General features: G+C 39.4%; 1 protein-coding gene across 2 annotated transcripts in view; it reads right to left on the reverse strand.

Annotated features, from left to right (window-relative positions):
* Window positions 1–384: 384 nt before the first annotated feature.
* plod2 (procollagen-lysine, 2-oxoglutarate 5-dioxygenase 2) overlaps window positions 385–15,077 on the reverse strand; it is a 56,850-nt gene continuing 42,157 nt past the window's right edge. Inside the window, exons 11-20 of one of the 2 annotated variants that reach the window (XM_041813988.1) lie at window positions 13,112–13,216; window positions 12,090–12,215; window positions 9,495–9,636; window positions 8,833–8,895; window positions 7,587–7,700; window positions 7,223–7,288; window positions 6,899–7,003; window positions 3,488–3,634; window positions 3,140–3,265; window positions 385–1,375 (exon numbers count right to left, since the gene is read on the reverse strand). In XM_041813988.1, the coding sequence (XP_041669922.1) occupies window positions 1,220–1,375; window positions 3,140–3,265; window positions 3,488–3,634; window positions 6,899–7,003; window positions 7,223–7,288; window positions 7,587–7,700; window positions 8,833–8,895; window positions 9,495–9,636; window positions 12,090–12,215; window positions 13,112–13,216 (1,150 nt within the window). In that variant the 3' untranslated portion in view covers window positions 385–1,219. The remainder of the gene's footprint in view (window positions 1,376–3,139; window positions 3,266–3,487; window positions 3,635–6,898; window positions 7,004–7,222; window positions 7,289–7,586; window positions 7,701–8,832; window positions 8,896–9,494; window positions 9,637–12,089; window positions 12,216–13,111; window positions 13,217–15,077) is intronic. The other variant, XM_041813989.1, reaches the window with a different exon arrangement.

Genomic DNA, 15,077 nt, shown 5'->3' on the forward strand with positions numbered 1-15,077 from the left:
CTCTGTTCTGTCATCAGTCACACAGCGCCCGTCTGCTTTCATAAGGGTGCATGTACATGTTTGCACTCAGCCTCTAAGGTAAACTGAACTACATTCGTACAGATGTACATCATCACACCACACCCTGAAACACTGCTGCAGGTCTATGAAGCAGAGCTCAAAACCAGACGAGGCCTGATCATTTCTACATATGACGTGATCAGTGTGGAACTACTCGACAGGCTTTCTGATGACAGAATACAGAGATAGTACCACAATGAAAGCCGATATGAGGAGGGAGTGATCATTCCCAGACATTGCTTTCCTTCTGCCATCAATATATGATATGGGATTGTTGAGTACCTCAGTAAAATTTCTAACGATAAAATAAGAAAAGAAAACAACTGATTTTTACAAAGACTTTTATTACGTTTTGTCAATAAGTTAAACACCTTCTCCGAGTTTACAAAAAATCCATTCACACATTTCTCAGAAAACAAATATTGCAGAATGTTTTTTCAGGAAAGCAAAATGAACTGATTTTGAAGACAGAAACAGAAACTCCTTTCAAGTAAAGCAAAATATTGAACTTCATTCAAACAGAACTCATATTGAATTCTGCTGTCTTTTTTCCTTTGTGTGCAAATATCCAGAAATATTCTTTTCCATTGGTCACAAATCCAACTTTAAATAGCAAAGGGTAAAAATAACAACCTTTAAACTTCACCAAATACAAACCTGAATCTGTATAATGCAGATGGATGGTTTAAAGCACCAGTAGTCACTTTTGAAGCAATAATGGTTTGTACAGAGTAAATGTGATCAGTGAATTTAACCTGAAGCGCCAACTCAAACACAAAGGCTTTGCTAACTGCTAGCAAAGCTACCAGTGTGTTTCTAAACTGGCTACCATTACAGTGTAAAAATCAGTCCATAAAAATGTGAAAAGCTACAGTACCAGGTGCTGGTTTTGAATCTAAAAGTAAAGCGTAACCATAGAAATGAGACTAAGCCAAAACTGTGAACCCTGCTTATCTGTGCATAGTAATTTGTCACTTCCCTTCTACTCTACACTCTGTTTGACAGAGATTCTTTTAATGCAATCAGTCTTAAAGCTTTGGCCCTGAAAGACAATTGCATCAGCAAAACATCTACAGGCACAATACATCAAAACAAACATGGCAAGGAAAAAGGCAAAGCAAAGTCAGAGGACTAAACACAGAGGGAATAATCAGACAGTTTAAGGGTCGATGAAGGAGACTGCAATGTAGCGGGTGCCGTTGGTGGTGGGCAGGCCTTCGTGGAGATGAGTCAGTCTTCCTGGATGCATAAAGCTCCAGCCTTTCCTTGGTGAACTTATGGAACAGTTATACCTGTGGAAACGGCAACCTCCACCCTAAAGCAGGAGAGAGAGAGTAATGAACGACTGGTCACAATTTTCACATTATTTACACATTTTGGGCTTGTGTCTATTAACTGTTGCACTTGCTATCCATCAACCTCAGTCTCAGAGCTCTTCTCACCAGCTTTCATTATTGTTGGGTTATCAATTTGCCTCCGCAAAGAAGATTTTAAAACATACAAGAATCATTTTGCCAATATTTTGAAATTCATTTGGTTTGATACTGATCTCTGCTAGACAGCTTAGGCCTAAAACTTCAGCCCTTAAAACACACTTTAAAGTTTAAGGATGGACAAAAAAACAAACTTTAGACAGTAGAATGCTGTAGGATGAAAGCACGCTGCCTCTTACGGTAATATCCTTTTCTTAAATGCTAAAACCTCAGCGTGTGATTAAAAGACTGGGTGTCAATCAGACATATCTCTGAACAGGAAATACACATAATTATTGATTATTAGCTGATATAAACATGATTAAAACTCACTCAAACCTGTTAATTGAGGCAGAGAGAGGGAGAGGCCGTTAGGCAAATAATTTAAAACAACAGCTGAGAAAATCAGTCACTAATTGTAGGTACTGGTTAAAAATGTTTCATATTCATCCAGTCAGAAGCTGCAGCTGCAAGAAACTTTCTTGGTTTCATTGATTTTATTTATCAAAAAGGTAAATTAAACAAAGAGGGATAACATTCCTCATAGAATAACCCAGAAATTAAATCACATATTATTCAAAAAGATGATTCAATACAATGGATAATAAATAGATAATTAAACACTAAACATTAAAAAACATGTCCAGCAAAAATTAGAGAATGGGGTAAAATGCAAAAAGGGTGTGACTTTTTCAGCTAATATGCCGATGTGGATATTATGGCGAAAATGTAGTGCGAAAATGTAGTTTCCCAACCCGGGGTACGGGACCCCCCAGGGCGGGCGCCAAAGATCTAAGGGGGTGACGTAAGGCTTTGTCTGCTCTGAGGCTGCCAAAATAACATTTTCAAATATTGATTTAAACCTTGATAGAGTAGTTATTAAGTAGTTTATACGAAGATCTTTTGATAAGAAAAGGCCTTTTTTAGGGTTTTATCAGTAAAATAATCAAAATCTATGTTGATTCTTGCAGCAGTGTGTCACTTTTTCTTCTCTCTTGGGTACTGGGAGGAGTCCATTTTTCTTAGGTACATGTAGGGGCAGCCCCAAGGAAAAATGGTTGGGAAACACTGATGTTGTACATCCCTCATTTAGTTTCATGTTTTTATCATCAGATGATTCAACTGAAATAATAATACTTTCACTATCTGTCCGCACTATTGTGTCTTTATAAGAAATGGAAAATTGTTCAAATATAGTAATAACCCTCATGTTGAGCTCAGTAAAGTGATACATATCCAGTGGTAAAATGAGTGTAGTGTTACAACTCTGGTGAGCAGGAAAGATCAGATTAAGCATGACTAATTAAAGAAAGGGTTTGTGTAGTTTACGAGAAAATTACATTTTGAGCTTAAAAATAACCATATAAGCTTCTATAAGAATCAGAGTTAAAAAAAAAAAAAAGCATTCAAAACATTTAGTAACCTGTGTTAAAAGCAGCTCATTTTGTTTTTAAGACCCTCTTTTACGCTCAGAATTAGAAAAGCATAAAGAAAACTTGAATGACAAATGTTGAATTTAGATTTAAAAGTGTTGCCATATGCATATCACACCCCATATTACAAAGCTAAAAGATTTTGTGGACTTGGCTGTAAAGTATCTTTATTACCTGAAAGTCTGTGTCTTTGTTATTGAGGGCGATGTTGATGGTGAAGGTGGACGAGTCGTGATGGGGCCTCAGGTACGCCTGCCTCTCAGGTGTGTATTTGACAACAAAGTTCATTACAGCGTAACCCTGTGAGAAAAGCACAGACATACATGGTGTAAGTGGATTGTTAGTGTATTTTTTGGACATATCAAATAAAGAAAAACCTTTCAAACTAATGTTAAAGTTCACATTTCATCATAAAGTGTCACATACTGTTGTATGCATCTGAAGTGAACTGAGAGAGCCTGTTTTTATTAACTTTTGTGAAAGAAGACTTGAGGTCCATTTATTATTTACTGTCTGACAAACCTTTGTGTAGTATCCAGAGAAAACTTTCAGTGTGACAGGCGATATGAACTCCCTGATAAAGTGCAGCCATTCTTTATCAAAGCCGATCTGTTTCATGTGAATGTCATCTGTTGGCACTGTCTCGTAACCACCAGCAATCCTCTTGTCCTGAGAAGAAGGAGAGCATAAAAGATTACAAAAGAGTGATTACGGCTGGAATAAATGACCCGCCTTCCAGGAGGAGGGTGACCACACTTTTTAAAGTGATGATGTGTGCGTGCATATGTGTGCGTCTCTAAAAAACCGCAAGCTGCTCTGTTGTCTGCCTACGTGAGGCTTAATGACCCATCCAGCTCAGCCATTTCCCAAACACAGTGAGTCAAAGTATATGAGCACATTCTGTCTCCGAGGCAAACTTTTAGACACGTTAAATATCAATTTCAAAGCACATAAAACAGGCCACATGAATTATAAACCATAAACGTAAAACAGAACATCATAAGCATTTATTTGGCAACATGTAAATGACAGACCTGCAGAAGATGGTAATAAAATTAAACATGTGAGTACAAGTACCCTGAACTGCAGTCATGTCTGCATGCAAGCTTCTGCATGTCTAGACAGGTATGTGGAATCACAATATAAAAGGGCCTGAGGAAGATTGACACACTTATGACCCTCCAAACAAACCCCCCAATACATGTTAACGGTCGCTTGAAAGAAACAACAGATATACTGCAGTTACAATAAAGTTTAAAGGCACTATAAGAGCTTTTATCCCAATTAAGTGTGCTGCAATAAATAAAGACACCAACAAACACTGAAAGCTTGATCTTTACTATGATAGTTATCAAACTCAGACAATTAAGAAGTTCTGCATGTTTTATTTTATGTTTAGCTGAGTAAATAAAATAAAACTGTGTCTTTTGCAGTTTAGAAAATGAGCTCTGCTGTCTCCAACTGTGCTAACTGTGGGCTGAAACTACTGGAAATGATGCATCGTCATTTTTGTGTGTTTTGTTGTAAAGGATTAAATTAAGTAAAGAGAGAAAACAAAAGTTAATAACTTGGAAAAGAAAGTCTTACATCATTTGTGTAATGAAGATGCCCAAAATTGGATAGTTTTCATTTAAACTGTCATCTTTGGAATACAAGAAATGCTAGGTTATGTTTGCATGTTTTCATAAAGTTAAGGATTATAACGAACAAACTTTTCAACATCAGCACATTTGCTTTGTGAATGTTAGTGTTTTAGCTTTAAGAAAGCTGCATACGTGTCCGTAAAGTCTTAAAGTCTTAAACCTAAACAACAGACTACTATTTGAAGATGAAACCTATTTATAAGGGAATTTAGTTATTGATCAGCAAGGGCCTAAATCTCAAAGTATTTAAAATTCTACAGTTTGTGTTAAAAATCTGTATTGTGACTGCCCTCTACAGGTCAAATCCTGCTGTAACTGATTTTTTTGGAAGAATTTCTACTTGCTGATCCTGAAGTTGATGACGTGTGATGTGTATACCTTCTGTTTGCACCATAGAGCTAAACTGTTAAACTGCCCTCTTTAATCACAACAGTATACTTCACTTACAGCAGCCAACAGCCAGAATTTGTGGCTCCATCAATCAGAGGCCTTGCTGTGGCACTCAAGGATTGTGGGTAATGTAGTGAAAATAAACCCTGTCTTTCTTAAACAAGGGCAAGAATATACTTGCTTGTCTTCTACATGACCCCATTTAAACAACTTTTTGTTGAAAAACAACCGTTAAATTCACTAGCAGTGGCAGAATGTGGAATTTTCTCGGGTAAAGGCTGGATCAACCAATTACACAGCTTGGCACTGTAGGATTGTAGGTAACGTAGTGCTGTTAACCAAAACCATGAATAAACCATGTTTTTCTTAAAACGTGTTTCTTACAAAATTCTACTTGAACATAAACACTAAATGGACGAAAGTAGTTGGCCATACCGTGTATTACTGAATTCAGGTGTTTCAATCAGACCCGCAAACATTTGTGATACAAAGTGGATCGTTCTGAAGAGCTCAGAGACTTCAAACATGGTATGGGGAAATTACCTCCCTGGATACTCCACAGTCACCTGTTAGTGATATTACTAGGAAGTGGAAACATTGAGGAAAAACAGCAACTCAGCCAAAAAGTAGAGGACCACGTAAATCACAGAGTGGTGTCAATGACTGATAAGGCGTATGGTGGATAAAAGTTGCCAACACTCATAGCTGAAGAGTTCTGAACTTCCACTGGCATTTATGTAAGCACAAAAACTGGAGCTTCCTGGAATAGCTTTCTAAGGCTGAGCAGCTGCATGCAAGCCTGACGTCTCTAAGTCCAATGCAAAGCATCGGATGGAGTGATGTATGCAGACTGAGTGTAAACATAGCCAGTGTGTGTAAACGTAAAATTGCATGTTAGTTTTCTTGAGTAATAGGCTACTGACTGTGTGACTGTATTTTGCAGCCCATGGATAGGCAAACAAACAATCGTCATATCCACGTAGCCTATCACATCCTGACTTTTGCACAAAAGAAATATATCATTTAACACCCCAACAATCACAGACAATCAAGCGCTAATTTCAAAGTTAACATTAGCAGCGAGAGTTAATTTCAGCCAACAAAATGGACAAACCGGACATTTTTGAAGGCAAACGATAAAAACAGCTGTGGCCCAGAAGTCATCAGCAGCAGTCGCAACACTAGAACAACAGCTGATTTACCTGCAGACATTGAGTTAGCAGTCACCTGTACAGGCAGCTGAGATGAAGAGTTAGCAACATCTGCGAGCAGGCTACTATAACTGGGTAGCCGAATCACAGTAGGACTAACAGGATAGACCTGAGAGAAAAAGGCAGCGGTTCATCCATGTCAAAGTGTCACATATTGCTGTATTAACATGAGACGATGTTTTAATTATAAATTTGGTCGCCATGCCTTAACATGAGCTCTTTATTTTCGCTGCCTGTAATTATTTTTGGGCCATATCTGGGATGTTTTGAAGGCATTGTTTGAAATTCCAGGGTAGATGCATCTGAGCATAAGCTCTGGGGTTCAGTAACTCTTGAATCTTGATTTATTGAGAAACTTAGCTACAATGAAGCTTACACTTGAATTTTGATCATTAAAAAAATCAGCAACATGGCAGCTAACAATTTAGTTTTGTTTACTCTTAAGTCTGATTGATTTACAGATTAAAAAAGCAACACTTCAGTGGCATTTTTCCTCTATTTGCATCCAGTAGTTTGTTTGCCAAAAATAGTCAAAAGACAGTGAAAAAAATAGCTTGAAGTATCATATGTTTCCCATTCTCTCAGCCTTTCTGGGAGTATAAACACCACTTCATAAAAAATCAGTCCACGTGTAAGCAGCTTGTTGTCTGCAGCTCTGTGTTCAGTGAACCTAAGATAACAGCACTAACCTCATGTTTTCCTCCAGACCAGGAGCCGTAGTGCTCCATCTCCTCCACGAGTTCATCACAGGCTTTCTCTGAGAATACAGGGAACCAGAACACATCTGGACAGGGCTGCAATAGAAAGAGAGAGAAACACACACAGCTACTCAGACAGACCTCTGAGAATAGACTTCAGTCACACCTCCACCTTGAGTCATAGTGGATGTAATGTAATATCCAGATATGTTAAAAACAGATGTCGGGCTTTGTCTGTGATATTATGTCATACTTGTTCTCAGTCTCACAGTCAGACTTGAACAGCTGCATACACACAGACATATTAATACCAACCTCCTCCAAGTAGTTCTCAGTGAAAATCTGAGTGTAATTTTTGTGGATGTACTTCTCCTTCCAGTCCTGCGAGTAGAAAGAATTTAAGATTAGCGGCCATTAAATTTGGACTGTTTGCTGACCTGCATATCTCACAGAGATAATCCCCTCTCCCACAGGGCAGGTCCCAGCAGGCCAAATTCAGGAGTAAATCACAAAGCCTTATCAGCCGAGCAGTCTTATCACACTCAGGTCATTATTTCAGATCGTTTCATATATGTAATCCCTCCCGTTATGGATAATAACCTTTACAGGTGGCTGCTGTTTCTCGCAGCTATTCAGTAAAAAATGTGTTGGAGAATAATGAGAGATTCTAATGACTTACCACTGGGTTTTCAAATATCTGCCACAAGTCATTGTTATAATGAGAAATGTTATAATTGGCTGTGGAAATGAGCCTCCCAAAGTCGTGACGGTTTGTAATGTACATGAAGACACCCTGCAGCAAATGGGAGAAAAGTTCAGTCAGTTTCACACTAAAAAGAGCTGAATTTTCTGTTCTATCATTTTCATATCTACAGAACCATCACGCATGCACATTTATAGTTCATAAGCATACTGCAGCATTAATACCTGACAAAACTGTTACATGTTGCAAACTACTCTGAAGCTTTATTTGCACAAAAATTGAAAATAGAGTACGATTTAAGTGTGCTTTAACACACTGAAATCAATTGTTTATCACTTTAGATAGACACAGATGCCATATAAATAATCTAAGATTATTTATGGGTGTTGGGGCTGCAGGATTTTGGTGTGAGGGGAACAGAGGCGGGTGGGGTAGTGAGGTGAGAGGAGGGGGGAAACAGGAACAGAGAGGGTGATAAGGACAAAGCATATTTAGGATCAGGAATGATATTCCCACTACAGTGAAGCATGGGGTGGGCTGGATTTGGACTCACTATCAGACTAGGCTTTTGGAGACAAAAGATGATGAATTAGGATAATTTTCCTGATGTAGTTTTCAAAATTGCTTATGTCAAAAATCATACTGTGAAAGCTATGATTCAAACCAGGAGGGTTTTATAAATCAAAAGGAATATTTTTGGAGCCTAGTCTGAGATCAGTCATAGTGTTTAAAGGGAAGCAGCTGGTTACATATGTTTTGTGTAAAGTTCGACTGTTCGGGGTAAAGCATCAGGACAGGGGACTTGCATGTGAACCGACTCGCCAAGCTTCTTCCTCCTCCTTGATTTCCTCTTGGATAGCATTTTTAAAAAACAGGACAGACATGTTTTTTTCTCTAGCATAGACAGAATACAATCTGATGTTTTAACCAAAACTCAAGCAACATGTGAACATCAATTTCCAAAGAGCTGCCAGCTCCTGAAATGAGGATAGGCAGCAAAACAGATGTCAAAACAGTATAGGGTGTTTTAATTTTAAATGTAACTGCCAAATCTGAAATCAAGTATCCACACATTTATAGAATTTAGCTCAGCAGGGCCAAAACTGATTTAAAAAATCAAGTCTTTTAATTGTTAAAGACTGCCTGTTTGAATGAGCTCCTGAGTGCTAACCCATTGGAAATGGATGTTTCAGGAAGCAGAACAATCAAAACATATAGACACCTTTGGGGACCTGAGCATATGGAATGATTCCGGAGAAGGGGAGTCTTTTTCTCTGTGACTGGTCTAAAATGAAGGAGAAGCATCATGTAAATAGGATAACATGAATTATGATGTCACAATAACATACAGGGGGACAGTTGAAACACAAATATGTCAAATACATAGCAACTCAGGAGGAGAAGAAATGCATGAAAAAGGAGCAAGGTTCCCTCTGAAGCTGATGTTTTTGTGGATTAATATGGGGAGTACTACATGCTGGGTAAAAGGCAATCCAAAAGTAGTCAAACATCAGGCATGATGTTTGCTTGATAGAGAGTACAGGTGACATAATACACAGCCGCTAACTGAGTTTACAAGAGGAAAGGAAAAAAAAGAGGCAAAACAACTCTTTTTAGCCAAGCAGGGCTGCAACCAATTTCAATGTCTGTGGTCAAGTTACAATACAGGCAAGAGAAAGTGAAGGAATACAAGTGGAGCGAAGAATATTTAAGCACCACAGAGATACCGTGAACAGAGGAGGATCATGCCTGACGATGGACAGAGACGTTTAAAACCACTTCTACTTGCCGTGTTTTGGATTCCGTGGAGCTGTTGGCTTTTGAGTTAAGATTTTCTCTGTTTACAATAGTGTGACACGAAGATGGATTGTTGTGTTGACTTACCATTTCTCTGGCATTTCTACACAAAGCCATATCAGGGTCTAGTTTCTCCAGAACAAAGTAGTTCCTCTCTTTCAGTTCATTCCTCAAGGTACTGCCCTTGACAAGGTATACATGTGCCATGTACGGAATGTTCCACACACCCCTAAAAACAACAAGACAGGAAAAGGAGAACGGAGGTGATCGTTTAGGACTGACTGTTAAATTATGCAGTCCTTAAATACTGGAGAGTTCATTTAGAACCGTATGTCTGGCATGACTTCACCTGTAATGTAGGGTTCGATGAGGAAAGTATTTGTGTACAACATGATAAGAAAATAAAAAATCTAGTCTTGTTATTTATCAAAAAATATTTTGTATTTTGAGAGGAATTCACCATACTTCACTGAAGAAAGCAACTGAAAAACCATGCATCGTGACAATCCAGGGGGGTATTGAGCTATTTTCCAAGCTAAACCAGCATGTTTGACCATGGAGTAGTGGGGCAACAGCTTATATTATCATTTTACCACTACCTTGCAATGATATTAGCTAGGATTTGACTGAATGAAACTGATTCGTTGAATGAAATTATAGCTGTTGTGACTGCTTACTGCTGATTGTATATTGTGACCACTCACTGTATATTAAAGACAATGCATCTCTGTCTCCTACTATTATACAAAAGTGAAGGCAAGAAAAAAAAAACTTGTTGTGAGTGCTAAAATTTGTAGGTGATGTATTTTTGAGCCAAACATGGGCAGAAGGGACCTTGCAGGTGGAGCTGCAGAAATGACACCATGTTTTTAAAAAGCATATATTAGCTAACCAATCAATTGCCAAAGTGCCCTCATGTTAGTGTAGTCCACAGCAGCACAGGCTCTTGTGCTGCTATGCAGCTGAGATTCTTATTTATAGAATGGTCGATGTCTCTGTTATTAGTTTTCCTTACATTTCGCTCTGTAAAGTGCCCAATTTGTAAACAAAGCTCCCGCTAATAACTTTACAGCCACTTCATTCCTCCTCAAATAATAAATTATCACTAAACTCTTTAATAAACCCTTTGACGTAAATCATCATCATTATTACTGCCCATTATGTCATTATGTCCAGGCATGGAGGAGTCAAGCGCTGCCATATAATTGAGATCAGATGAGCTCATGCAAGCCCTCATCAGCTGATGGCCAGCTGATTTGCTTCTGTTGGCTAATCACACTCAGGCTGTCTTATTTGAACTGCTCAAGCCCGGCTCTCTTTGCTGCTCCCTCTGCAAGACACTTTTTGCAACCCTCCTCCACCGCAGCTCCTCTTTTATTCTGATTTAATCAATGTCACCGTGTTGTCATGGATAGCTGCTCTGCTCTGGGTTTGTTTGCTGCTTCACTCCCTGCTTCAGGCTTTTCTTATCTGCACAGGAGGAGCAGGAATGTGTGCTGTTCCTGCTTAGTGCATTCCAAGCAGGCTTGTGGAAGGACAGGGGATCCCAGAACAGGCACAACGTTAAATATAAATAACGCAGTAAGTGCTAATTAATAAAGGCTAATGAAGAAAAAATATTTATAACTGCAAATCTTGTGATTCTTGAAAAAGTGGTCCTGCCTGAAATGGATTTGACATGTTTCTTACCCGTACAGTTTATGCCACGCTCCATCTGTTAACATGGAGGGAGTATGGTTTATGATGTATGCACAAAACACAACACAGTAGCATCTAATCGGTTGTTTTTTAATCTACCGCTGTTCAGTCTCTGGGCTTGTTTTTACCCAGATGGAGTAGTGGTCAGTCTGGAGAGCAGGAAGTGACATTTGACTGCTCTTATCAATACAGCAGCCAGTCAGCAGAGAGACCCCAAAATATTTTGGGTTGACCCCAAGACAGCTGGATTTAGCCTGATGTCCTTTACCAATTTGACTTCTTAATACAAATTCTCTTTTGGATCAGATGACACAACGTACCATCCAGATAGAAGTAAGACTTATAAAATTATTTGCATTTGAGGAAGAGAGCCATGCTGGTTACGGTGTTGGCAAACTTTATTTGCAAACTTGGAATACAACAGTAGGACCTGACCAGACCATCATCAAGGTTGATTGCGTAGCATATTTTTAAGCCTTTCTTCTCTCTGGAACATACGCTCCATCATTCCCAATAAAAATCCTCCTGCAATGACTATTCATGCTGTATTCAATCCAAAACTTCTTTGCCAACCAGAAGGATTTCTGGTGCTTGTACAGAGATGTTACCTACAGGACTTCAGCGGACTTTTCCTGTGGTGGATACATTTTTTAATCATTTGTGCTATCTGCTCTTTACAACAAGTCAAACTTGAAAATTCTTCTTTACACACACACACACAAAAAAAAGAAAATCCGGCTGAGAAAAAGAGTATTATACTATTTTCAGAAATAAAACGTCATTTTTGGCCTTCATTGCAGCTCATTGGTTGGAGCTCAATAAAAAAGTATCTTGTGCGTCATGGTGTTTATGATTTAATAAAGATGTGTTAAAGCACATGATTTATTACAGTCATGGACAGGCCGAGAGATCCAGCTCTGGTGTGTGTGAACTATAAAAATGCAAAGCTCTTCTGTGTGTGCCCTTATTGCACTTGTGACTTACACACGTTTCCTCTGCACAATGTCGACATAATCCTCTGAGCGAGCGTAATAACCATCCAGACTCAAGGCTCCCCAGAAGTTGGACCACAGCTTGCCGTGCCGAGTGACAAGGGGGCCAATTATTTTTCTGCGGAGAAGCGGGAGACAGAGCAGAGAGATGGTAATTCTGTCAGAGCGGATAAAACTCAAGTGACATCTCACAGACATCCAACCAACTAATGTACTGGGTCTCTTAGAGCTGAAGCCAGTGTGCTGCACCAATGAGATCAACTGCTTCTTGGGAAGATACGATTACCTGCCAAGTTACTATGAGATTGTAGAAGTGTGTAACTCAAAGCAGAGCTGAGCAGGAAATCATTTTAAACTGGATTCAGATACTGTATGTATGACAAATTGCTGCAGAAAGCTGTTTTTCTGAACTCTGAATCGGGTAAAATTCCTGGAATTTGAAAGAAGTAGAGCAGCAAGACTTTTCCACTGCCTTCTTACAAACCAAAACCACCTTGATATCAATTTTTTCAACTATCTGAAGCAAACATGCCAATAATTGAGCTATAAATGACAAGTTTGCTTGATATGGATGCACTGCAGCTATGTATTCTATTGCTTCTTGGCGTTTTCTTCCTGCAACTTCAGTCCCAGAAGAGAATTCACATGCTGTCCTTAAATAATCCTAGAGGGCTTTGCATGCATCCAAGAGGACCCAGTGCCACACCACTGCCGCATTACACCAAGTTTACGGGAAGGTTTCTTAAAAATCACAAGCTGCACAAGGGGAAGAAGGGCTTGCATGTTTGTTTTTTGTATAATGAAGAGTGGCATTTCGGGGTTAAGGCAATTGACTCTTCCACTCTTTCCATGTGGCTGGGGAAAACAGGAAGCCAGAGAGTCTTATTTTTAAACTTTCATTCACTTGGCTGTAATGCTTCTGTGGTTTTGCCACTTTAAGGGGCAACTGCCAACAGTTCACAAGCACAACAACCAGGGAGACTTTTTGACTTGATTCCAGTTTGTTGTGATTACCTGTTCTGCTCGATGAGGAGCTTCAGAGTCTGTCTGTTGGTGAGCATCACATCAGAATCGATGCTGAAGTAGAAGTCGCATGTGGCATCCTTACGGCAATGATGCCTAATGAAATCGAAAACAGACATAGAGGAGAAAGTAGTGATTACTCAATCCAGCGCTGATTACAGTCAATGACATACTTGGAAGTAATCACAGAGTCTGACTCCCAGTGACTATCTTTAAGCCTTCAGTGGATTAATGTGATTGTAGGATGATTAGAGACTGCTGATAAAACTTAGACGTCTTCATTAAAGGTTTGTCCTGACCAGTGCTTCCAGGCATGCCGGGCTTTTGATAGAAACTTTCTGCTCAGGCCTCACAGATTGAATTATCAGACTACTATAACTTAACACTGAGAAATGTAGGACAGGTAGCCAATAGGGGGAATTAGGGAGAAAAGTGCTCATGATTAACTTTTAGTAGTATATAAGAAGCACAAATCTAATCTCCAGCCAAGAATGAAGACATTACCAGAAGCCTGGAGAGTTGTCCACTGAGCTGACAACCACACGATATTTATAAATGGCTTATCTCGGGAGAACACCTGTGCTGTGGAAAAGCACATTTTACCAAAACCTAGGTGTATTTCTGGAATATAAGAAGACTTTCTGAAATCTTACAAGCAACTTTTAGAGGTTAAACCAAATAGGAAAGTTCTTCTTTGGGCTAAGATTAATTGGTGCAAGAAAAACTCACTGTACATAGATTCTATATTCATCACAAAGTGAAATATTTCCGAGGTTTTGTTTTAGTCTTGAAGTTTAATTTCGATGAGTACTGCTCACAACTCACAAAAATACATAAACAGTCTCAAATTTAGAGAAAAGTCCAATGTCTGATCAGTTATTTCGGTCCTAAAAAGAGCTCTTATCAGCTGATTAACTGAAAAACAACTGCAAATATTTCTTGAGCCTTTATCCTCTCACTCATTATGTATACACAACCACAACCACAGAGAAGACTGCTGACTTGACTCTTATTCAGAAGACGATATTCGACACCCTCCACAAGGAGGGTAAGCTCCAGAAGGCCACTGCTGAAATGGCAGACTATTCTCAGAAGCTGTATTAAAACATATCAATGGGAAGTTGACTGGAAGTGTGGCAAGAAACAGAGCACTAACAACAGGGATGAGCTCAGCCTTCAGGGGATTGTCAAACAAAGAAGATTCAAGAACTTAAGAAGAGCTTCACAAGGAGTGTACTGAGGCTGGAGTCAGTGGATCAAGAGCCACCACACAGAGATGTGTCCAGGAAATGGGCTATGAGGGTTGTGTTCTAGTGTGGAGCCAGTTCTGAGCCACAGATGTCATAAGCACCTGGGCTGAGGAGAAAAACAACTGGACTGGTGCTCAGTGGTCTGAAGTCCTGTTTTCAGACAGACACAAATTTAGATATTTATTTGGAAATCAAGGTCCCAGAGTCTGAAGGAATATTGGAGAGGAACAGAATCCAAGGTGCTCTAAGTCCAGTGTTTACAGTTTCCATCTACTGCTGTTGGTCCAACTCCAGAGTCAACGCTGTCAGCTGTCTACCAGGAGATTTTAGAGCCCTTCATGCATCCATCTGCAGAGAAGCTTCATGGAGACACTGATTTCCTTTTACAGCAGGACTTGGCACCTGTCACCAAATCTACCAGAAACCGGTTTGCTGACCATAGCGTTACTGTGTTTGATTGGCCAGCCAACTGGCGTGACCGGAACCTTGTACAGCAGTGTTTCCCAAACTTTTTTTCTGGAGATCTACTTTTTACAAGTTTCAATCCTTCACGACCCAACAACTTAGTCAACTTAGTAGTTGTCTGGTCTGGAACAATGCATTTCTCTTTGACTAGCCAAGCACTAGACTGTGACTTTAGCTTTTTGGCCATCCAGTAGCTGGTAGAGCCTTGTTTTGTGTTTTTATTTTGGTGGAAAGGGTAGAGC

The sequence above is a fragment of the Cheilinus undulatus genome, linkage group 19, assembly GCF_018320785.1.
Source record: "Cheilinus undulatus linkage group 19, ASM1832078v1, whole genome shotgun sequence".
Classification (NCBI taxonomy): Eukaryota; Metazoa; Chordata; class Actinopteri; order Labriformes; family Labridae; genus Cheilinus; species Cheilinus undulatus.